Source organism: Cupressus sempervirens, chromosome 6 (assembly GCF_028749045.1).
Source record: "Cupressus sempervirens isolate cs-2001-9-10 chromosome 6, ASM2874904v1, whole genome shotgun sequence".
Lineage (NCBI taxonomy): Eukaryota > Viridiplantae > Streptophyta > Pinopsida > Cupressales > Cupressaceae > Cupressus > Cupressus sempervirens.
In genome coordinates this window covers 291,789,090-291,815,960 of record NC_143123.1, presented here as the reverse complement: position 1 = coordinate 291,815,960, position 26,871 = coordinate 291,789,090, and the positions used below count along the sequence as shown (strand labels likewise).

At 35.8% G+C, this 26,871-nt stretch overlaps 1 protein-coding gene across 1 annotated transcript in view; it reads right to left on the bottom strand.

The window, feature by feature from the left end:
• Nucleotides 1–15,245, bottom strand: part of LOC149552360 (ferredoxin-dependent glutamate synthase, chloroplastic-like) — a 290,054-nt gene extending 274,809 nt beyond the window's left edge. The window contains exon 1 of the mRNA XM_089787902.1: nucleotides 14,646–15,245. Within this exon, the coding sequence (XP_089644028.1) occupies nucleotides 14,646–14,888 (243 nt within the window). The 5' untranslated portion in view covers nucleotides 14,889–15,245. The remainder of the gene's footprint in view (nucleotides 1–14,645) is intronic.
• Nucleotides 15,246–26,871: the final 11,626 nt, after the last annotated feature.

Here is a 26,871-nt window from a genome sequence, read left to right as displayed (position 1 = left end):
AATCACCAAAAATAGCACTAAAATAATCCATCACTGCATGAGAAAATCAACCTGTTCTTAGCGTCCAAAAATAGCTCCATACTTAAATCTATAACTGCATGTAACGTTCAGTTATCTCAAACAGTCCATATTTGCTAAAATAGAACTCATCTTTGCATGAAAGAGTTGAATGAATGTCAACTTTGGAGTTCAAACATAGCCACTAAAGACTCCCCTTGCATTTAGGCATTTAAAATCATTAACTCCACTTAATTCCCTTTATTTAATTAATAAAATCAAAGGCTTTATAATTATAACCATTTGATATATTAATTTTACAATCATAACTTTTTTTTCTTATATTTATTAATATTAATGTGTTTATCGTTATATTTATCAATTTTAAACACATTATTATTAATAAGCATAAGAAAGGGAATATATAAAATATATTTTATAAGTGTTATATGTATTAAATAATTAATAATCATAATTTATTTAATATATATAGCACTTTAAATAAAATATCTTTATTTATTTAAATTTTATATGCATTGAATAATAAATATAGGCATAATGCATATAAAATTTAAATGAAATGAGTAATGGAGTTCTAAAAAAAACGCCTAACTCCTACCATGGACCCAAAAGTTTTATAAAATATGGCAAAGGGTTTTATAACCAAAGGCAGAAAAAGGTGAAATTGTTTTGTTTGATTCGTTTGGTGTCTTCATTTGTGCAAGGAAGGAGAGGAATGGGTTTTTTTAAAAACCCTAGCCTCCATGAATTCTCTTGCGGATTTCATCTTTGCTGATGTTGGATGCCATACGTTTTTGCTTGCTTTCTTCCTGGCCATTCTAGCCGTGGATGCCATATCTTGTGTTCTTTTCTTTTATGAGTTTTATCTACCGCGGGTTCCTGCGATGCGGGTTCTGGGCATGGGTTTTGTTTTTGCTGTATGGCCGTCATGTTCTTTTTGTTGGACGGCTTCTTCTTGGCTTGAGCTTGTCATTTCATGCTGCACGACTACCATTTTATGCTAGCCGTGGATGTATTTCTTCATGCGGGTTTTATTCTGCATATGGCCGCCATACTTCTTGTGTTCCATTGTGGGTTTTATGTTGGACGCCATATCTATTATGATCTTTCACTTGAATGCCATGAGCTGGACGTTTTTCTTAAGGGTTTCGGTTCAGTTGTTGTTACTTGGTTCTCCTTTCATTTCAAAAGTTTAGCACTTATCTTCATGATGATTTTGTTAACTATGGTTGCCATATTTCATAGCTCTAGGTCACCATATCAGCTGAATTTATGAGTTCTTTCCCTGCTGATTCTGCTAGCCGTGGTTTCTTGGCTGAGACATTCATTCAAGGGTTTAGTTTGCTTGCTGGGTTTCTTCATTTTGTATAAAAATATAATGTTGTAGCCTTCATGCTGCTGGTTATGGATGCCATGCTTAGCATTTTCATGCTTTAGGCTTCTTTCATTGTAGCTGAAACACTCTTCTTTATCTGCTGAATATGATTAAAAATTCTGCCATGAATGAAAATCTGCACTTTGTTATTAAAGGAATTTGGAATTTTTTGGGAATATATACCTCTGTTGTAGCTGGAAATGGTTTGCCTGTAATGAATTCCATTTTCATGATATTCTTTGCTGAAAGTTAACTGAATATATTGCAGAAACTCAATCAGTTTTGGTTTCTTATTTTTGATAAATGCATTACTGTTTTTCGTGCTACCTTTGGCTCTGTGCAGTACCCACTATCCATCATAATTCCTCTTCATTCCAATTTTCAAAAAACACACGAACCTCTGAAATATGACCTTCCCGTTTAAATCTCTTTCTTGATCTAGATTTACCGATATACACGACCATAAACCTGTTGCTATAGCTTTGTATTTCACCATTATTCTTCTCTTAACACCTGTTGTTGCAAGTCTTCATTATTACTTGCAGGATCTTTAACTGAAGCTCTTTCCTACATTTGGGTGTTTTGAAAGCATAATCACAAATGTTTTGACTATCATAAGGAATTCAAGTTTTCTATTATTTCATTTCCTTGGGCACCTTCTATTTCAGATATACTTGCTGCAACTATTTTGGAATATATATTTTACATCATTTGGCAATTCTGGCCTGCTTTTTTCCCTTTGTAAACGTGAAATTACTTACCTCACACTGAGGACCTCATAAAGCACTTTATCCCAACACTTAAACCTTCATTTTTAGAAAGCCTACATCTTAGCTATTTGAACAAAGTTATCAGATGAACCTGGAAAATGCTTGAATGTAGTATGCATGTTTTGAATTTGAGATTCTTTATTTTGCTGTGAATGCTTTACAACAGTTGTATTCTCTGTTTGATGATTCCCCTTCATGCTTTAGTACTGGGATTCTACAAAACTATGAATTTCAATTGAATTTATGAAAGCCTTTGCTACACCATCTGTTGTTCCATCCTTTCAGCATAGTGTTGCTTCATATTAGTTATGGGTAAAAAAACATGTAACTCCTGTTTTTGTTTGTTCATAATAAGCTGAGTTCATATTTCAGGTCTACTTGATGCCAGTTGGAACCTTTTCCTAATTGAAGGTAATACTTGTATTGAATGAAGTCCATAACTCCACAACCGTAGCTCTATTCTAGAGATTTTTGTTTGTTGTTGTATATGTGATCATATGTTATGCTGGTGAAATCATGAGATTTCTGGTTATGCTTTGACCATTTTGCTACCGAATATTATGTTGAAAATATTCTTGCTGTTTTAACGTAAAATCTGCAGTTTATTTCCTTATATTGTATCTCATTCACCTGTATGCTTATATGCTGAATATGATTAAAAATTCATAAACATCTTTCTATTTATACTGTAGCTTGCATTACACTTATCCCTGACTGCATACTTGTAAAGATTTAATTCCTTCAGCTCGTAGACTAAGAATTTCATATGCCTTCCATGATTTGACTGAAAGGTTTCATACCTGTAATACATGTACGTCTCTTTAACAATCTCCTCGTGTCTTCAACCTTATGCTATGGTTCAACTAGAGAGTCCCATACTTGTAATTTACGTATGCCCCCTTAACAGTCTCCCCATGTCTTTAGTCTTTGCCTCTATATGATTCAGTCGAAAGGCTTCATGCGTGTAATTTATGCAAGATCCTTCAACAACCTCAAACTTCATACCTGTATCTATACATGAAACAAACTCATTAGCATAAACATGTTTTACTTTTTAGATTCCTCTCTTGCCTTCTTGTCTTTTAATATAGTTATCTGAATGACCATGTTGTAGGAACAGTAGAGTATAGATGACTAGACAGATTTCCATTGCTCAATTCATATGAACTAACCCTCCTCTTATTTCATTTTTTTTTTGTAGTTTTATTCCTAGACAGAGATGCGAGCTCAACCCTTCAACATTTAGGACGACAAATCTTTCATTCAGGCAATGGACGCCTTTCCTTTTATCTTCAGTACTTTTCTATTTATACAATGTGTTTATTCAGATATTATGTTAGGAGCTGAGGATGCTTGTGTGGTATTTGAATGCATTGTATTGAAGTACTGTGTAAAACTTGAACACTTTGTACCTTATCAAAACAGTTTTTAATACTTCAATTAAAAAAATGTACTGTTTTATTACTTGTACTTTGAATAAAAGTGATCAATTTTCTTGTTCACTGATTCCTGTACTTTACTTTCTGCATCCTTTTCATTCTGTAATATGTATTCTCAGCAACTAAAAACACTTAGCTCAATATAAAGGCAAGCATAACATAGCAATTTAGGAGGTATGTTAAATTGGTATCAGTTAATATAAGCAAGTATTTTACCAATTACTTTGTAATATGGTATCAAAGTCAATACTTTAAATTTCTTCAAAAATCATAATTTCTTTATCGACATTATCAAATCCTTATTTTCAAGATTATTGTTTCATGATTTTTCTTGCTTCAAAGAGCACTAGTTCTTGTAAGTATTTTGTCCGTCTACAACTCACAATTTTTTTTTAAACTAGAGAAGTGCATTTGAGTTTTTGTTGCTAAAAATCGCGTCTGTTTTTTTAATCAAATTCACATCTGCTATTCTTCCAAAATCATGCATGATATTTTTCTAAGACCTTGGAAAAGCTCACGATTTTCTCTATTACATGTGCCATTATTGGGATCCATCACATTTCTTGCAAGAACGCCCCTAGTCTTCGAAAAATCAACCATTTTTCTGCCTGAAATCATCTTTTTTTGCAATTTTTTGCCTCCATTGCTGCCGACTAGGGTTTTCTTCAAATCCCTAATTATTGGGCTCAAAAATATTTACTAATTACAGATTTTTCAAGAGCTCAACTAGGTTATCGTCATATTTTTCTGGGTGCCTCAATTTTCATGACTCAATTTTTGAGCCAGCGAATTCGAAAACTGTCAACATATCCTTTTTGGGTTTTTTGAGCTCTCTTTTAGGTACCCCTCAAATTTTTTGGGTCTTCCATTTTTTCCTCGAAGAACGTGCCTTTACAGATTTTAATGCTTTTTCATTAAAAAACATGTGATAGCATCTTTAACTAATATTTTGCTCAAGAGCACTTCAAAATTCAATGGTCAAAATTATGGCACTTGGAAGCAGCGGATAATAGCAATTTTGGAATATCAAAAATTCAATGGTCAGAATTATGGCACTTAGAAGCAGCGGATAATAGCAATTTTTGAATATCGAAATACCGATTAGATTGTTCTGGGTGTTACATAGCATTCAACTGCCCCTAGTGTTGATCAAGTTACATGGGATTTGAATAATCAGGAGGCAGTGATGCTTCTCAAATTATCCATAGCTGATGATCAGCTCTCTCGAATTCTATCTGGCAAGACAGCTGTCGAGATATGGGCACATCTCAATAATCTTCATGAGACTTCTAACAAAAGCAAAGCTTTCTTCTTGAAGAACACTCTGTTTTCTATTATCATGGATGAGCGAACATTGCTCCAGGCTCACCTGAATAGGATTTAGAAAAACTGTGATCAGTTGCTTGCCATTGGTCGCAAGGAGGAAGAGACCAAAGTCCTATGAGCATTTTATCAAGACTCTCAACATCACACCTTCTGGTGTTGATTTGAAGTTCACTGATCTCTGCATAGTTCTACTTTAGCAAGATCGATGGAAACAATAGTTCGGTAGCAGTTCTAGCTCCACCTCCACAGAGCAAGCCTTTGCTACTAAATCCCTTCAAAAGGATAAAGGCAAGTTTCGGTAGAAGTCCTCTACTCCAGCCTCAGAAGGATCCTGAAAGAACATTCAATGCAACTATTGCCACAAGTTTGGTCAAATGAAGGTTGAACGTCAGAAACGCTTAGTTGTCCAACCTAAGAAATCAAGTTCGCATTCCAAAGCAAACAGTGCAGAGCATACTGAGCTGATGAAATCTACCTTTTACACCTTCATGGATAAAAGACCTGCAGATCACGTGAAGTCGTCTGCCTGGCACATTAGTTCAAGTGCCTCTCGTCATTTCACTCACCACAGAGACTAGTTCACTAATTACCAACCCTACTTAGATTCTGATATTTTTGATGGTGGAGAAGAGTACACTATTGTCAATAAAGGCAACACTCAGATTCAATTTGCTAGAAGGAATCTCACTTTCCTCGATGTGTTCTACGTTCCAAGGATGAAACTAAATCTACTCTCAGTCAGTCAGTTACTGCAACATTCTCCACCGTTGGATGTCACCTTCAGTTCACATCAGTGTACCATCACTGATAGGGCAACTCAGCCAATTGTTGCAGAGGATTTTGAGGATCATGGTCTTTTCCGCCTTACTAATTCTGGTAATTCTCGGGAATTAGCTATGGCTGCTCTATGGTCTTTTGTTAACACACTTTGGCATCAATGGTATGGGCACTTAAATGTGCATTATCTCTCTCAGCTTACTCGGGAAGAGCTTGTCCTCGGTTTGCTAGAGTTTCACACTCAGCAACTTGGAGTTTGTGATGCATGCCAGGCTGAGAAGCAACATCACACACCTTTCCCCAGTGGCGATTCTATGTGTGCTTATCAAGTACTTCAGCTTGTTCGTGCCGATATCGGCGGCCCTATGGCCACACCTTAACTTGGGTCTAGGTATTTCCTATTGCTTGTTGATGATTTCAAGAGAAAAATGTGGGTGTATTTTCTTAAAAAGAAATCAAATGCATTTCCTATATTTCAAAATTTTAAACCTTTAGTTGAAAAAGAGTTTGGGAAATCTATTATTACTCTTAGGTCAAACAATGGGGGGAGTTTTGTTATAATGAATTCTCTAGCTTATTGGATACTCATGGCATCAAACGTCAATTAACTACACACCACAACAGAACAGTATAGTTGAACGTCGCAACAAAACAATAATTAAGATGGCTCAATCCATGTTCGAACATAGACATGTTCCGAAGAAGTTCTGGGCAGAAGCAATTAACACTACAATTTATCTTTTGAACCGGTCATCCACAGTGGCGGTCAAAGGTAAGACTCTGAAAGAAGCCTAGTCAGGTCATAAGCCCAGAATCAATCACCTAAAAGTTTTTGGCTCCCTTGCTTTTGTTTGGAACCTTGATGCGTCCCACACCAAGTTGGATGCAAAGAGTCAAAAACTCATGCTTGCTAGATACAGTAGTCTTCACAAAGCCTACCGCTTGATTGACACTAAGACATCTCATCTCCTGTACAATCGTTCTGTAATCTTTGATGAGTAGCAAGGACCATTCATGCCTGTTTCTCCTATTCCTGATCCAATAGACCAACCTATGAAGGCTCATGATTTGGGAGTTAGGCTTCCATTAGGTCCACCTAATGGGAGGGCTCCAGTAGCTCCTACAACTCCAGTTATACCAGTGATCCCTGTACAAACACCTCCAGCTTCTCCTACAGGATCACCTCGATTTGTAGATGCTTCACCTGAGTTTGATCCAGATTCTTCTGATGAGGAACCTGATCACCAAGCATCTCCTGATACAAATGTTGGTCATTCTCCTCTCCGACCTAAGTGGTGGGCTAAGACACTTGCTGATCTTCGTGATAATGAGCTCGTTGATGGGAGAACTACTCAGAAAAAGAGCAAATCTACAGAGTCCGTTAACTTTGCTCTCATGGCCAACATTCACAATGTATTTGAACCTCAAACATATTCCAAGGCTAAAGGAATTTCAGAGTGGAAACATGCCTATTAAAATTATTGTTGAAAGGAGCCTTCTCAGTAGTATTTGGCTTATTTACTTGGTAGGTTGGTGGATTCAGTTTCTTTAACAGACTTAAAACTTGCCCTATTGTATCCTCCTAGGGCTTCTTTCCTGTAATAGGCTTTTCACCCTCTTTCTTATTTCTAAGATTGAACAACTTGGGGTCATCCCTTTTCCCAAGCTTACCAGCAACTCTTCTATTATTTTCAATGTTTACAGCCATTATGTAAGCATCCCTCAATGTTTTAGGATCCTTGTCCTTGAGATCATAGACCATCTTACAATCAAAAGCATTTGAGTAGTAAGACAAGCGTCCTCATTCAGCCTCATCACTTAGAATAACTTGTACATTCCCTTTCGAAATCTGACATTGAAATCAAAAGTTGACTCATTAGGATTTTTCTTAATGTTGTTGAAGTCATTGAGCATGAAACCAACATTTGTCTTATCACCATACTGCTCCTTGAACAATTTCTCCAGATCATTCCATGACCTAATGCTGTCATCAAGCAACGTTTTGAACCAATCTCTTGCATCCTCTATTAGTGAGTGAACAAAGAGTTTCATCACTACATCTTCATGTTCCACCTCATAATCATTGAACATGTCAATGAACTTCCTAAGGTGCTCCTCAATAGTAATGGCATTATTTCCAGCAAACTTTGTGACCTTGTCTCTAAGGTCATTTGAGATGGGATGGGCAAAACCAAGGATGCCTAAGAAGGACATCTATTTGTACTTCTCCATATAGATTGGTTTCCTTTGGAAAACTGCAACACTTGAGGTGCTTGCTCCAGCAGCCTGGCTTTGGTCAGGAATTTGAGTCTGCTGGATTTATTGTATAACAAGGATTTGGCAAGTTGTAGCAGAAGTTGAAATAGGGGGTGATTGAGAAGAGCTTTGACCTATTATCAGAGGGCCAGTACTAGAGATAACAAGGGCAACTTGTGAGGATTGGCTTGGCTGAAAAGCTAGGGCAGAGTTAGATTTAATAAATTGGATCTTTCTCCTAGTCTCATCTGCTTGAGCTTCATTCTCTACTTTTTCAAGTTCCTTTGCTAGGTCTTCCTTTTGCTTTTTGACCTTTTCCAATTCTAGATCAAGCTTTGACATGACAAGGCAAGTGGGCTTACTAGGAACATGGGGTTCATTGATTTGTAGTTCCACAATCTTTTGTTTTCCTCTCTCAAAGTCTTTCACATTCAAATCTACAACTCTAGGTTCAAGAGGTTTATAAGGTTGAACTTGTGCAATAACAGGCACTTCCTTCTCTTTAAGAAGGCACTCCTGCTCTTGAACATTAGATTTTAAGCCCTCCATTTCTCCAAATATATCACAGTGTAGCTTGGAAGATCTCTCCTCTAATCTCTTGTTTTGTTCTTGTAGGGAAGCCATTCTCCTAAGTAAGTTGTCTCTTTCAATAATGTTATTCAAGGTGATTAGTTCTTTTTCCTTTTCCAAACAAATGTGTTTGGCTTCCTCTTCTACAACTCTCCTCCTAAGAAGGATAAGTTCTAGATACAACTCTTTATGGTCTGTGACTCTGTAGTAGTGGCCTCTAAATCCACTGGGTCATCTAGATCTATAAGGTTAGCTACATATGGTCCTTGTCTAGGACTGAAACTTGCAACCACATTCTCCCTAAAACCCCAACTATGGTTCATTTCATTTACCAGATTCGGTCTATAAGGGATATCCCCCACAGGAGACATTTTTATCATGAAATACCCTCTCCTCTCTAAATGGTGTCGTGAATGCCTCTACCAATAGTGTAGCCTCTTCTGATTCAGTACTTTTGGAGGATGATTCCTTCTCTACCATAGGGTGGTATAGTGATTGGGCTGACATACTACCTCTAGGAATCCATGTAGGATTAGAATCAACTTTCTTCTTGTTTTGGTTCTTTCTTCCCCCAGGAGGTAATTTTGTAAATAATGGTATTTTTGGGTGGTCCTTTGTAAAGGCACATGTATTTTTCTTCTTCTCAGCCATTGGTTAGGATTTTCTTAAAATTTATAGCACTAGCTACAAAAACTTAGACTTGAGTCGCCACCCTATGAAGGGAAAGTATTAAAATGAAGTTTGACAAAGAAAAATAACACTAGCAAATTTACAACAATAGATCTAATACAAGGCCAATCAAAAAGCCTTAACTCTAACCAAGTAATACACTAGAAAACTGTAGCATAAATATATCAATATTGCTTACACAGTTTTTATCTCCTCAGCAGAGTCGCCGTTTTGTTGGAGTTCTTACTGGTAAGGAACATATCAGATGGGTTTAAACCTAATACCAGGAAGCATAAGACAGGGACAAGCCTAAGGATCAGCTAAATCCTATATTCAGCAGGGCTAAATCTTAGTTCTGGGCCAACATTAATAGAGTCATTAGGACTCATTTCACTTTAGGATCTGCAGGGCCAAGGCGGGCAAACCTTAGGGATAATCTTACTAATTTGATACTCTTCTCTTAAAAAAGAAAAAAACTATCCCTATAGCAGAAATGGTCAATGTCCTTCTATGATTTGCTTATAAACTTCCTGATCACAGTAGCTAACTATAATCAAAGGGAGAGGAAAAACAAATAAGTAACGACCAGCACTTCTAGTTCATCATTACACAAAATGGTAAATTGATTTGTTTGTTTGTTATGTTTATTCTACAATTAGGTGAATCATCAACGTGTTCTTGAACTTAATTGACTAGTGTCTTATTCATTGATATATAGAGTCAAAACCAGCAAACTTGGACCTATTTAATCAACTTGTAATTAAATTTGTTAATACTGAGCTCTCAATTTCATTCTTACCACATCCTTCTTATAAACCCTAAACCCTATTAATTACAGAGAGTGATTATCTAATTCTTTGAATCAGCAGCAATCAGTAAGAGATATACAATTTATATGAATTGCATTAAACTGAATGAAACTTGTTCATTTCAATCTCAAGATTATAGATATTTAAGAAAGGAGACAAACCTCAAAGACACAGATATATAGAGAATTTTCTTCTTGTATTGACTTCCTTTGAAAATGCTTACAATACTGACAGAGACTTGAAAATAGCTCAGAACTTGACCACTGATACTCATTGTTCACTGTATATATTCAAGCATACAATGTCAAAAACTGATTACATTCTTATAGCTACAGAAAAATGGATGGACTGTAAAAAAGACACAAGGACAAGAAAATTCTACAGATAGCTAACCTCCTCCCCCTGTCTGTAGCTTGTTGCAATCCTATATAAGGATTTTCAGGATGTGGAGTTGAGGTCGGCTATCTATAGAATTTTCTTATCCGGGTCCATTTTTCTGTAGCTATATGAATGTAATCAGTTTTTATATGCTTGAATATATACAATGAACACCGAGTATCAATGGTCAAGTTCTGAGTTATTTTTGAATCTCTATCAGTATTGTAAGCATTTTCAAAGGAAATCAATACAAGAAGAAAATTCTCTATATATCTGTGTTTTTGAGTTTGTCTCCTTTCTTATATATCTATAATCTTGAGATTGAAATGAACAAGTTTCATTCAGTTTAATGCAATTCATATAAACTGTATATCTCTTACTGATTGTTGCTGATTAAAAGAATTAGATAATCACTCTCTGTAATTGATAGGGTTTAGGGTTTATAAGAAGGATATGGTAAGAATGAAATTCAGAGTTCATTGTTGACAAATTTAATTACAAGTTGATTAAATAGGTCCAAGTTTGCTGGTTTTGACTCTATATATTAATGGATAGGACACTGGTCAATTAAGTTCAAGAACATGTTGATGATTCACCTAATTGCAAAATATACGTAACAAAAAAACAAATCAATTTACCATTTTATGTAATGATGAGCTAGAAGTGTTGGTCGTTACTTATTTGTTTTTGCTTTCCCTTTGATTATAGTTAGCTACTATGATCAGGAAGTTTATAAGCAAATCATAGAAGAGCATCGACCATTTCTGCTATAGGGGATAGTTTTTTTTTTTTTAAGAGAAGAGTATCAAATTAGTAAGTTCAATCCCTAAGGTTTGCCCGCCTTGGCCCTGCAGAGCCTAAAGTGAAGTGAGTCCTGATGACTCTATTAATGTTGGCCTAGAACTAAGATTTAGCCCTACTGAATATAGGATTTAGTTGATCCTTAGCCTTGTCCCTGTCTTATGCTTCCTGGTATTAGGTTTAAACCCAGCTGATATGTTCCTTACCAGTAAGAACTCCAACACAAGGGAAGTACAATTGTGACATCTTTACTAGATTTGGTATGATGGACTATAAGCCCCTAGCGACTCCTATGGAAACAAATCTACACAAGCTAAAAGAAGAAGCAGTTAATTCAGAGTCTATTGATCCCACTCTCTACAGACAAATCATTGGATCACTTATGTATTTAGTAAACACTAGGTTTGATATCTGCTATGCCACCAATGTTTTAAGCAATTTCATGTGTGAACCAAAGAAGATTCATTTGATGGCTGCTAAACATATCTTGAGATATCTACAAGGGTGTTGCTTTATTCTAGGATCAGCAATGATATCTTGGTTCAGTAGAAAACAACCTACAGTTGCCTTGAGTTCCACCGAAGCCGAATATATGGCAACCTCCATGGGAGCTCATGAAGCAGTATGGCTGAGAAAACTATATCAAAAGAGGGTCCATTTGCTGGTTATGACACATGGGCAGAAGCCAGGCAAGATGCAGAAATGACTACCTATAGGGAAAACATAAGACAAGCACATAGATTGGAACCATAGTGGGAGAAGAAACATCAATAGAATACTGATACTAGTCATATCCCAGTTTCTGAAATTGATGTGAACATTGTCTTCCCAAAATCCTTTGTATTTAATGTCTCGGACAAGGTATGTCTGATGGATATATACAGTCATCAGGGAGGATATAAAACTGATTTCATAGACAAATGACAATATAGTTGAGGAACAAGATCCCCAATTCAGAAGAATAGGAAAATTATTAATTCAATTCTGGGTGAATAACAAATGGGGATATTTCACAGGTGATTTCCCTCGAAACCATGTGCAGACTAGTACACAAGTGCAGACATGGTGACTATGAGGGCAAGGACTGTACTAAGTTAAATTACATGAGAAATTGAAGTCTGTGATGGTGAGATGAAAATAGTTGCTATAAAAGAAGCATTGAAAAAGAAGAAAGTGCTACACTTGCTGGCAGAAAAACAATGAATGAAGTTAAGATAGAGTCAGCAATCTAATAATATTTTGTGAATAAGAGATTCAACACCTCTCAGACTGTTACCTGAACGGAAGCCTAAAAGAAATTGTCAACGTAGTAGAGGAAGCTTGAAGAGAAAAAGATGAATCTGAAACTTGGCCAAAAGGAGAAAAGGACCAGAAGAATTGTCTGCACTTGCACCATTTCACCAGCTGATGTCATTAATACATGGCAGTGCCAGTTAGTTTACAATTTCATAGTCTACCTTTAGCTAATGGATTGCAGTCACTTAAAATCTATCTTACACCAAGTTTCCACCAAGGGGACAGGGGAATGCATTTCAGAGATGGACTTTTCGGAGGCCATTGTAAAGAATGGAATGGGATAACCCTTGAATGATAGGGAAACTTTCAAAACTACAAGGAATTTCAAATGATCATACGGTAACATTGATAAGGGAGACGTCATTTTCATTCCCATGTCCCCCGGTACAGGGACATATTGAAAAGGGCAGGGGATGCATCCTCAAAGAACAATGCTAGAAAAAGAAAGTCCATAGATGAAAGCTCTGGCATTGGAAAGTGCAGCATTCTAAGATAATAGATGATATCAAAGACTTAGCGGTACATCCAAATGCTTTTTTGACAGACAGCGAATCTGAAAAGAAAATACTTGCACAGAACTCCAGAAATAGATGGTGGCATTGATACAGACAACTTCGTCTTGATGGATCAAAAAATTGTTAATTATGATGGACCTTGTAATAATAAAATTGAAGTGTTGTGCAGCATTACAAGGTTACATGAATCTGAGATGTGAAACTGATGCGGAGACGTTTCCAAAGTACTAAACAGTGTTTCATATCTTTAAAACTGAATATGTATGAGGTAAATTAAAGGAAAGCTGATACAAAAGAAACATTTTCTTCTTCAATAAAATACGATACCACACTATTAAACTTTCTCCATGAAATCTGATAACTGTAATATAGGTTTCAAATACAACATATCTTCAACTAATCCATCCTTCATTTGACAAAACAATTCAAAGATTTAATCATAGAGAAGTTACAAACATCTAAACAGGAAATTCGATTCTCCTCATTATTCAATCCACATTACACTGTTTCTTCCCCATTCATCGATCCATTTCCCTTCTATTCTATCCTACCTCCCTTCCTTACAAATTGCAGACATCAAGAACTTTTAAAACCGAACACATCTGAATAACTAATTTAGAAAACTAACCAGCCAACTAACTCAAACCCGATTTGCAACATGCTCGTTGATATATGAACTAACCTAAAACCTATTATTTGTTAACAACTAAGATGAAACCGAAAGTAAGTCTCACACCGAATTACATCATGAAGACATAAAAAATGGCTTACTAAGCCATATCACAATGTAGAATAACCAAATATAATCTATAATCTTTAAAATGTTTCCGATAGTCGGATGCTCCTGCATCAGAAACATACAGCTAAACTTATTAAGATAGTCTGTGCCTCCAGTTTCTAAGATACGTAATGCTTGTATAACAATGGAAACAATCACGAATGAAGTTGTTGGAGAAGCGCATAGATTTGGATTCTCGAAAGTCTCCTAAAGGAAGAGTCTGGCGAAAAGATGAATGTTTACAATATAAATTCTTACTACGATAAGGACTGTCGATCGCCATATCAGGGGATACAGAATGTTTCATTCTGTCTACTAATATTGATTGACTCGGAATGTGATTGAAGAATAGTGCGTTGAGGTTTATAGAAACTAACAGAGAAGACAGCAGCTATATGCTGAAAACTTACATATTTTAATAAAGAATAGGTGCTTTTGTCATTTATTTATCGTCCTAATGAGGAAACATGGAATGTGAACACGAAGTTTTTTCCTAGAAGTTTTTTCCTACAACTTTTTCAGGCTAATTATATGTCCTTTTGTCAATTGTTTTTATCTGTTTTGCCATGATAATAAAATAGGGTAGGGAATAATAAATGCTAACAAGAGAAAAGTCCAAGGAGAGCGTTTAGTTGGCGAGTTTGAATGGCTGATGTCAGTTCCACCAGGTAGAAGCTTGTATAAATCTACGCAATTGGGTACTTACGCTAGCAAGAAACCGGTAAATTTGTGTGTAATCGCGCTCTTGACTTCAGTTCCACAAGAAATAAGTCTGCATAATTGTGTGCAATTGAGCTCTTGAATCAATTCCACTATTATCAAGGTTATGTGTTTGTGTGCGATTGGGTTCTTCTATGACATTACATACCTGTGATTGAGGACTTCGGGAGCTCGAACCTGATTGAGAACACTTCACAGAAACAACTGTACCCATGGCTGCAGGAGAGGTGCTTCTCAGCCGAAATCCATCACACACCGAATTTCTTCTAGTCGCCCATAACAATCGGTTGCCACAACTCTGTGATATCTTGACGGTCGGAGGGAATCCGCGACTCTCGCTCCATGGCAACACTGCATGTTTCTGAAGCAAGAGAATGCCCGAAGCCGCCATGAGCACAAGGAATACGCTGATATACTATTCTAATGTAAGCATTGCTCTCCCTGGCCTCTTATAAAAATATGATGTTTGATTTTGCCGATCAACAAATTCGTATTATTCTATTTGCATTTAAGTGGCGTCTAGAGAGACTAGAGCAAGCCTTCGCATTTCATAATTTTCTCGCTGGGAAACTTCCTTTACCAGGCGAACACCAGCCTGTTTTATCTTTTATTGGTGGTCTATATTAAATATTTGAAGGGCTAATCCGGTAGGCCAAGCGGGAAGGAAGAAAAGGTGGGGATGTAAAGTTTATGGCTGATCATCTCGTTCCAATCCATTTCTATTTTGCCTTCATTTCGTAACAAAGTTAAATCCACAACGGCTTATTTTATCTTTTATCAGTGGTCTGTATTAGACAGATGATGAGCTAATCTGGTAGAAAAAGGAGTGGATATAAGTTTCCACTTGATCATCGTTCCAATCCATACATGCGTAACACGTAGGTGCCCAACTTAATCAATGACTCTTCCTTAAACAAAGGTTAACCAATAATTTTGGAGTCTTAAAGAAGGTTAGCCATTCAAGGAATCTTATTGAAACGGTGACTTCAAATGTTATCAATTATTGTTATAATCTGTTATTACTATTATTATTATTATTATTTTATAGTGTATTTATATTTATATATATGAATGTTAATTTTAAAAGAATATTTTTCTATAGTAAATTAATCTCTTAATATTAGTCAATGGGTCATTATTATTATTTTATGGTATATTTATATTTATATATTTGAATGTTAATTTTAAAAGAATATTCTTCTATAGTAAATTAATTTCTCAATATTAGTCAATAGGTCGTTATTATTATTTTATGGTGTATTTATATTTATATATTTGAATGTTAATTTTAAAAGAATATTCTTCTATAGTAAATTAATCTCTTAATATTAGTCAATGGGTCATTGGTCTATTGGTGAATTTGAATGGTTCTAAATGAGCCTACTAAGGATTAAGTCTCGTTGAGTGTGTGGCTCTAAGATCATAAAGGATGCAACCAAAGTCATGCCCCGAGTTGATTTTGGCAAAATAGATACCCCTCGGTCCTTGGCTCTTACTTGAAAAGGTTCTTCACACCATCAACTAAAAAAAAATTGTACTATTAGGGTTAACCATTTATTATGTTGATTAAATGGTAACGATGATTTTTATTTTCTTTTTCTTCTTTTTTCTTACATGTAGGTATCCCTGCATTCTAGCCTAGCAACCAATAGTTTATATCTTGGGTGCTTATGCAAGCTAGGGTGAGACTAGTCCCCTTATGTTTGAGATCAGTCATGCAAAAGGTTGTTGGCAATGGGTCAGCGTCCCTCGCAAGGTTTGCAACATGGTTTAAACGCTTCATGTGGTTCTATAAGACAATTGGTTGTATCGAGCATTGACATGTTGATTTTTTGGTGCAACAACAACCCTGGCCTTTCTAACAGTTGGTATCAAAGCTTGGTCACAAGTTTGAATCCTGTAGACCACAGTGAGTGACACTGGGAGGGGGGTTGTTGGCAATGGATCAGTGTCTCTCGCAAGGTTTGTGACATGGTTTAAATGCCTCATGTGATTCTATAAGACTATTGGTTGTAGTGGGCATTGACAAGTTGATCTTTTGGTGCAATGGCAACCCTGGCCTTTCTAACAAAGGTGTCCCACCTTTTAAACCCGAGAGCAAATTTGAATCTAAGACCATGGAGAACTATCTACAACCTCAAGCCAACACTGCTACCTATGTGGGCTTAAATGGCAGTCTTCATATTGTCATCACCTAAGTTCAAACCCATGTTAGACCATTATGATTGCGGGTGTGTGCCTTGGTTGATCTAACGTGCATGTGGGTTTGGGTCTTGACATTGTAATAAGGTGGTGAGGTCACTTTTTTGTGGCCTCGCTCATTTATAGCTTCATGTCAAAAAGCCTTGAAAGGAGACCCAAATAAAACAAATTACACATAATGTGGGAAGGATTGTTATATATATATATATGTGTGTGTGTGTGTGTGTGTGTGTGTACACATACACACACATGTATGTGTGTGTGTGTGTGTGTGTGAGTGTGTGTATGTATATGCATATGTATATGCATATGTATATATGTATATGCACATGCATATGCATATGTATATATGTATATGCACATGCATATACATATGTACACACACACACACACACACACACACACACACACACACACACACACACACACACACACAGAGAGAGAGAGAGAGAGAGATGTATGTATATGTACATGCTCGTCTTTTATGTAAAATTGTAAGTACCAAGCATCGACTTTCCTAAATTGTCAAGATGGGTGTGTCAATAGAGAACAATTATTTGATTGGCTACCCATATGAATTTGTGAAGGTGACATGAATTTGTGAACCCTTCCCTTGAGCATAATTTTACATTTTAAATTTAGACAATTTGTTTGCTCATGTATATCATGTGGTTTGATGTGTATTTTGGTGTTAAAATAGTGATAAAAATTAATAAGATTAATTTAATAAATTATATTTTATTTTATTTGAAATATTTTTATGTATATAATTTAAATTACTCAATAAAAAATTAAGTGTTTAATTAAGTAACAATGTCAAATTGGCAATTGACCACCAAATTGACAATGGCTTTCATAAAGCAGGGAAGGTAGAATACAACCAATGAAAAGCAGGGGATTACAAAAAATTTGACGATTGTATATTCTCACAAAAAAAATTGCTCTAGTTATGCAGTCAGAATAAACAACAAATTTGCAATTCTAAACAACTTAGACCCAGACATAATGCAACGTTCCTCTGTAGAGCTCAATGAATGAATGTTGGAACCTACAACAAATAATTAGTACAAAATAGAAAATGTATAAAATCTTAAACATGTTAGGAATCTTAAACTAATTAAATATTAATCTAAATACTATCCCTTACTAACCCATTCTAATCCCTTGAAATGGACTCTTCTCAAATCACCTAACCCTCTATTGAGAATGACTTCTTGATTAGGCAATCTTCGCGCGAAGAGTACCTTTCCTAAGGCCTCTTGGGATTTCTAATTCCAATCTCTTTAGCACTACTTGGTAGAGATCCCATCTCTGACCAAGTCTCTTATCTCTAACATATGCATATGATTGACCACTACAATATATATTGTCTCTATGAGATCCTCTCTAAATCTCTCTCTAGGATCATATTTGAAATCTTGACATTCAAATAAGAATGCCCTCTAATCTTTGGGTCCTCTTTATAAGATAAACTTGACATTGAAGTGAATGCCCTCTACCAAGTCCTTTCTTGGTCTTCATAATTGTTTCCACTATAAGATTCTATTAGTTTAATATATCCATCTACTATGGTAATAATTCTCATTCTCTAAACATCAATAGTAATTAATTGATATTGGTATCAAGTTAATCTTAGCTTGGGTACCTCTATTATTCTTTGTGAGGTTATATTTAACAACTATGTTACAATATATTCTTGTAGTTGTTTGAAGTTGCACCAAATTAATGATGTAGGATCATTAAAGTAATAATTCTCTTAGATTATACCCAATAACACTAAGACTTCTATGGTTTCTTCATTATTTCCTCCAACCACTCATGATGTTATTTTGTTGACTAAATTGCTAGATTGTAGGTCTATCTCTCCTCAATTTCTCCTGGTGCCAACGTGAAGTCTCTTATGTGGTTATTTCAAGTGTTGAGTGATAGAATTTATTTGATTGCCAAGCTACAATTGGTTTCTTTCCACTATCCATATCAATCATGTCGCTCTCTCAATAGTAAATTTGTACCTATTTTTCGACAAGGGTTGGTCAATATTTTGATGGACAATGGTCAAAAACTTACGTCACTATAATTTTTTTGAAATTTCAATGAAATCCAGGGCTATCTATATATCGATGAACAATGTTGTCAAAAATGATCCCAATCTCTGTTACGTGGGGTGTCAAACCATTACTAGGAAATGGCGAAACTTCAACGATTAGGAGATTGGTATTGATGATCTTACCATGCCATCGATGATAGGCCTCATCAAAACATTGACAAAATATCATCAGAATCCTATGAGATTCTGACGATCTTGTCATATCATCGATGACAACAACATCAATAGATTGATTTATGGTTGTCGAAACTTCGATGACAAGCCTAGTTTTTTTTTTTAAATATGAATCCTATTTGTTTGGTGTTCAAGGAATTGAGTTTTGAACAATGACATTGTGGTGGGGAGTACTAACTCTCAATAGCACTCTTTCTCTTCCTAAGACCTATTATTTGGTCTTACTAGGGTATTCCACTTTACCATACTCAAAGATCACTCCTAGGATCCTCTTTCTCCTTATAGAACTCACCACCAACTTCAAACACTTAACTATGTTCCTCAATCCAACTATTCACTCATGGGCTCAACTTAGCTACTATGCTCCCAAACTGATCTTGGGACTAGGAATAGGTGTCCTAGCTATCCCTTATTTATTTTCAATCCATTTTGATCCACTTGGATGGATTCTTCTTTGGATTTTCCATCGAGTTCTTACTTTTCAAGTTTTAGGCCTTATAGCCCTTTTAGCCCAATTAGGCCTCCTAAAATCAACGTTCTTGGAATAATTCTCAACTTCTCCAAACAAACCCCCAACTTGTTTAGTATTTCTTTCTAAGGACTTCCTACGCTTCAAGATTTCCTAGGTTTTAGATCTCTAAGGTGTCTATACATAGGTTTGTCACCAAACCCCTATCTTCTTGGGTTTTCTTGGGGCATGTGAACCAGTCTAGGTTCTTGGCTTCCATTAGGTGCTCTATTCAACTTCACCACTCCTCTTCTTGCAATCACTTGTCAAGGATACATACCCTTACTTACTCCAACCATTTACTGACACAAACCAATCAATCTTGCAAGGTTTCTTGCTACTATTCTTGATTCCAAGTGACCATTGAATTTCAACCACAAGAATTCAAGTAAGGCTCATATTTACATAACTGACATTGTTTAGGACAATGAACTAGAGAAAATTAAAGATTTTTCAAAATGAAAAAAGAACAATTCAAACTCTTCAAATTATCTCCAATAAACTTAACTAAATAACAAGAATCAACACCTCAATGCCTCGCATTAATCCATTCAATCCATTCAAAATCTGGGTGAAGGTAAAAGTCTCTCTGTCATACAAAATTTGGTGTCTTTCCCAATGCAAATCATACAATCTGACAACTAACTCCCAGATTAGGGTTTTTCTAACCTTAAATATGTCAACCCCTAATGTTTAGACCCTAAGGTCAGGGTTGGGACTCCTTTAGAACTATTTCTTAGATTTTAGGAAATGTTGTTGTGACAACTTTGCAAAGTTACAAAGTTGTCATGAGCAACTTTACATCTTTTGCAATTTTACATTTCTACTATCCTCCTATACGGGTTTCATAATAGATGAAGATAATCACACCATTGTCTTTCTCAAGGATACAATATCTATTTTGAAGACTACCTATTCCATCATGAAATACATTTGAATTGTCAACTCAAGGATGTAGAACTTAAAATGGGTCAGGACAGTATGTGCACTAGGTTCCTTTAAGTCTTAACACCTATGTTGCAGGAAGGTAAAATGCACGAAAGGAATCTATACTACTGATACAGAATAGTAAATACAATTGGACTAACAACAGATAACTAAGGAAAGCTTTGAAAAATGAATCTAAACTAGTTAACAACTCCAAACATCCACTATGATCATTTTCCGCAAGAACTTTCTATAGTAACAATATTGCAGGGCTAATAGAGTAAATCTATCTTAAAACAGGAAATTGCAAAGAATAAATCTACTCTACCTAAATCTATTCCACTTCCCAAGTGGGCCCCTTTGGTTGGCTTCAACTAACTAAGTACACAACAGGTATTCCAAAATCACTCTCTCATTAAAATCTTTCTTTGATTACATCAGTGAATAATTCATGAAGAACAGAAAAGAGTAACTTTTGAGTCTTAAACTGACATTGTCTATTTTTCATTACTTCTTACTAAGATGATCCCAAATCCATTATATAGAGGATTGGATACTTATTAAAAACATGACATAAAAACTATGAATAAACATCGCCAAAAAAGAAGACAGAATGTCAACCATGACATAGAACATTGATTAAGCAACAACATAACAACTCACAGGAAATATAGCAAGTCGGGTCTTCCTAGTTTTTCTGGAACAATAACTCCTTTATAGGCGTGGTTTATCCATAGGAACTTATCTACGCTTCCTTTGCCACAATTAGTCTTCATTATCTTCTTCCTTTAATACAGTAATCACCACTCTTTGCATCACTTCTCCATTTCTTGAAAGTTAGAAACATCTGGAAGACATATGCACGATAGCATTCCTACTTTATTCAAATATTATAATATAGCTAAAAATATTTATATGAAATACTACATTCTATGTATAATATTAAGAAAAGTATGTCATACCCACTATCCATAGGTTTAATAAGTTCTAGTTGTATCTAGCATAAGTTCACAAGATATTTTAAAAAAGTGTTTTGGAAATATTTTTCACAAGGCCCAAAGAGTAAGTTCAAACTATAAAAACTATATCAAATTTGAGACATTAATATGCCTCATCATCTCCCACTATGCAAATGCTTGTCCTCAAGCATTGCACTTCTTTTCCATGGCTCTAAAATCTCCCAGTGTAGTCTTCCCCTGCTTCCCACTTCTAAAAGTGTAGAAAAAGCCTCTGGTGTGTCTCCAATATTCACCCAAGTGTTCTTCAACCAATGGGTCTAGTTTGGTAGCATCATTTTCATACAGAGGCCAAAGAAGGGTAGGAGGCTGAAAAGTTAATGGCATCCATAGCTCTTTTATGATTTGTCTTCCTAGTTGCATATATTTAGCCACCCTATTTACTATTGCCTCATAATTGACAAGGCTATGTGGTTCAACCTTTTTGAAGGCTTCTGGTAGTTGATTTCATCAATTTCTAAGCCCTGCAATTACTCTTTGATGTGTAAAGTTTGGAAGTGTCTGGTATTTTCTATAAACCTTTTCCCTTTCTGCAAACACTTTCTCTCTGATCTCTGGTTTTGATCTTCCACAGGTTAATCTTAACCAGTCTCTTAAAAGATCATTAGGCTTTCATGATTCAACCCATAGTGGTAATAGTTCAAATTTCTCAAGATCTCTATAGGTATCCAAGCTACTTATCATAATTTGTCTCATTGTGCATCCAGGACATTATAGCTCTAAGGTGAACATCTCCTATGTAAAGCAGAGGATTCCATTTTTTCTCATGTGGAATTATGAAATTATGCAAATAGAGTTCACACAAAAAATTATTTTTCCATGAAGGCAAAGTCTGATACACATTATCAAAATCTTGAGCATTTTTAAATTCACAATCAATATCTCTAGTTGTCATCATCAATTGAAATAACAAAAACTGCTCCTTCAAACAAATGGCATACACCCTTGGTGGTGGTCTACAGACCATTACCTAGTTAGCTAGCTTTAAAGCTTTATTCATCTATTGTTTTTGTTTCTCAAGTTGCTCTTTCAATGATTCAATTTCCTCATCTATGTCAAATATTGCTTTCTACATTTGGTCTCTTCCTTACCTCCATAAGACCTTTTGAAAAATGAAATGATTGTATAGACCAAACAATATAGATTGAATTATAGACAAAGGAAATTCTTGAGCCATAGATTTTGTCTTTTGTTCTTTGGCAACTTGCTAGAAATGTTGGGTGTACCAGGAGGATTTATAAGGTATGAGAGAAACATTAGAATATTCAGGGATTGGTAGCATGGTAGGTGGATCATTGTTAGGGGATTTTTCTGGAACAAAAATGGGGTTTGATTTACATATTTCTTGATTCTCTTGTGGTATCTCATTGATAGGCTCATTTTTGTGTGTTTCCAAATTTTGTGTTCCAACTATACAAGAGAGTCATCTGGAACATTTTCAACTACTGGTTCTATATGAGACTTTGAAATTGGGGCATTTAGGTTTTCAGTGGAAACTGCGGATACTCGACCTCGCACATGAGGGCTTCTACACACAGGAACCTCTTTAGCTTCAACTGCTTTGCAGGTCCACTTTGGTTTAGGCATGACTACAGTAGACACTACAGGAGTGGTTGTTGTAGGAACATACTTTTTTCTCTTTGTTACTTTAACAGAGGGGTTTTGGGCTTCCTTTTCAAGGTTAGGGCTTTCTTTACCAACCTTACACTTTCCTTTGCCTCTAGAAGAGCTAGGTATACCATCCTCTAAAATAGGCTCAACAAGCTTATCAGGAGAGAGTTCTTTTTCTATTTCAGCTAGATTATGATTAGGCTTTGAAATTGCTCTGTGATTTCTTCCTCGTTTCCTAAATTTTGTAGAATAGGGTTGGCTTGAGGCTGCAAGATTTTAAATTCAACAAATTCTGCCCATGATACAGGGGAGGAATCCCTAAGAGACCTTTCAACTAAAATTTTGATGAGGGCATGATGAGAAACATAATTTGCATTTCTTTTTTGAGTTTCTTTAACACTAATACACAACATATTATAAAGGAAATTGGGGGCATTAACTTGAATGTTTTGTCTTATACAATTGAGTAGCTTAAAATGATGAGCATGTAAGTTTGAAAACCTACCTTCATAGGTCAAAAACCTGATAATATGGGTTGTCAATTCTAGATATGGAGCTGGAGGAGAAAGTCTTTTACACCCTTGCTTTGAAATGTTCAGTTTTTACACCCTTGCTTTGAAATGTTCAGTTGAGGGTCATTTGGCCGAAAGGCCCGTGAAGACCTGGCATCATGTTCATTTGGATAATACTCCTCAATTGCTAGTAGTCCTTGTTGGAAATGATTGAAATAATTATAAGAAAAGTTGAGGGAGATTGTTGGAATAAAATATGGAACTAGTAAAGAATGTCCTCAATCATTGTTTTGTCATTGATGTCAAACTTGCTACTTGCAGGGATGACAATTGCTTTAGTGATCCAAATACTATCAATTAGTTGATTGTCAAGGTGGAGGCAATTAATAAGATGTAACTAAAATACCTAGAGAAAGGTTGAAGTTATGATGTTGTAATGAAGTACAAGGATCAGCTAAGCCATTGATGAAAGAATGTATTTGATGACATACTACAAAGAATGGGCACACTGAAACATATCAAAGATTTAAGGTTTTTAGCTAAGTCTTTTGTAAAGCTCAAACTAAGTTCATTGGAGAGAAGGAGCCAGGCAAGCTAGTAAGAGCCGAGCAAGTTCTAGTTAATGCCAAGTAAACTTCAGATGCCGAGTGGTGCTGAGTAAGTTCAAGTGCCGAGTAAGTTCAAGTGTCGAGCAAGTTCAAGTGCTGAGCTGGTATAGGTTCTGAGTAACACAGAGGTGCTGAGCACCAGTAACTCAATAATGCCGAGTTGCTGCATTATTTAGGAAATCGAAGATTCGCCAGATCTAAGCCGACAAGGTTGTTATCTATAAATCTATGAATTAAAAGGAAGATAAGAATGATGAGTCGGTGGCACAGAACACCATGTAGAACATTTTTAAGATACGACTAGCGAAGTTTCAAGAAGAAAACAAGATATGGGGTAGATACATTGTATCCTACCTAATCAATTTTGAAACCCTAAAATTGAAGAGGGAGAATTGAGCGGTAAAGGCAAATCAGACTTCTATATAAGAAGACATAAGTTAATAAGAGAAGTAGAGAGCGAGAGGGGATAGAAGGAAAGAGAGACAGTGGTCAAGCATAAAAGCATGAAATGCTGAAGAATGTGCCTAGGAGAAGATAATACAGAAATTATATTTGTATAGACGACCACAAAGATGATTGCATTGGAAGAATGAGTTAGAAGACTCAAGGAGACGAAGCTTGAGAGGAAGACAAGCAGTCAGAGCTAAAGAGTTTAAAGCCAAGCATAAGGATTGAACTGAAAGTGTGATCTGAAATCTGCAAAGTATGTTGTAAGTTATATCAGATCAAAAGACCATTATTGTTACTTTCTAGAAATTGTAACTGTAAGTCTAAATCCTATGGACTTAGGTTGGTTTAACAACCATTAGAAAAATCCTTTAACAGGGTGACATTCCAAGTGAATGTTCTAAAGACCTTTAACCAGGCCCATTCCTAACAGTTTGGTGAAATCCTCTAACAAGGTCACATTTAACAGTGTGTTGTAAGCCTTTAACAGGGCATCACTTCAGAAGAGTGAGAATCAAGTAGCATGTTACTGGTGGTTTTTCCCAAATTGGGTTTCCACGTAAATCATTGTTTCATGTGTTGATCTTGAATGTTCTATCTTTGCATGTTGATTTACTGTAACTTGCTTATATGATTGATTTAAGTTCGAACAGATGAAAAGGGTATGGATTCATTAAAAGTAGTAAAAAGGTATTAATAGGGCATTTGGACCTTGAATAACTGATTCACCACCCCCCCCCGCCCCCACCCCTCTCAGTTATTCTAAAGAATTCTAACAGTCCTCTGACTTCTGCTATCCACTCCTCAGTACCAATCACTCCTAATCCCCATACTATGGCTTCCCCTTCATCAAATGTCATCATAAACTCCATTGCTACTTTTTCATTGAACTCAATTAATTGTAGGAAGTAGCCAAGCCATCCATAGGCATGAAATCATTGGACTACTTCAACGTCCACAAGTAAAATACTATGAATGACCTGCTCATACCTCCATAACTATCCTCCCATCTTCAAAATGTCTAGCTTTGATTTTCTCTACTCTCACCACTCTGATAAGTTTTACCCCTTTTTACCTCTGCAAATTCCCTTTTCTTAGAATTTCAAATTGATCTTTCTCAGAAATGTCGTTACCACATTCTCTTAACAAGACTCTACTGTGTTTGACATGTAAAATAATGATGTAATTAATTATAAAGGACATTAGGGTTTAATTGAAAGTGTTATCATAATAACTCTTGGTCCTTTCAATCATGTCAAACACAAGAGATTTTTCCCAAAATTGCAATGAAAAGGCATGATAGATACATAAAGATTTTTAAAATTAAAGTAAAATATCAGATTGCTGCCAAAGTACAACCTATAACATGGACGTGACTAGGGTAATGTTGAGATGACATTTGGAAATTAATACACTTTCTCGGTCCCCCACTAAAATTTGACAAGTGTCCACACTTTGAAAAATTTGGCATAGGAATGAGAAACTGGCTTAAGACTTATACGATACATTTAATACAATATTATATATAAATGTTGAAACCTATGTGCTAAAAAATGAATAAAGAGTAAAAAGTGTTGTACTTAAAAATTTGAGAGCGTACATCCACATGCAAATTGATGAAGTGGCAAAGTCTGGTGATCACAAAAAAGGTACTGATGGTATGGTTTATTGAAAGTAGTAAAAATAAAATTTGTGGGTGGCATGGAGTGTGAGTAGATGGTAGATAGAGAAATGGGATGAGATGATATGAAGATAAAGAAAAATGAATGAAAGAATGGACCTCATATTAAATGAGGTTTTATTATGAGGGCTCCTTAAAAGTTTGTCATGGTATGGTTGCGGGAAGAAGGTTTTCACCCTCTGCTGCAAGAACTGTGTTCATAGGAGTTGGTAAACTAGTTGATTGGAACTGTTGTAGGAACTCATCTTTGGTCTGTGGTTTATGATAGAGGTGCAATCTATGGCCATTTATGAGTAACTTGAATTGGACAGGATCAATGGTTGTCAGTTGGACTGCTCCATTGTCGAATACATAATGAATTTCATAAGGCCCTAACCATCAAGTTTGCAACTTCCCTAGATTTTCTTTGAAGTGAGAATTGTATAGGAGAGCCCAATCTCCCACTTGGAATTGTTTATTACAGATATGTGCGTCATGCCACTTCTTTCGTTACTACTGAATGATCTTTGTTCTTTCTAAAGTTGTCTTTCTTATTTCATCCAGTGAATTCAAGTGGAGAAATCTCTCTTCTTGTGTTGCAG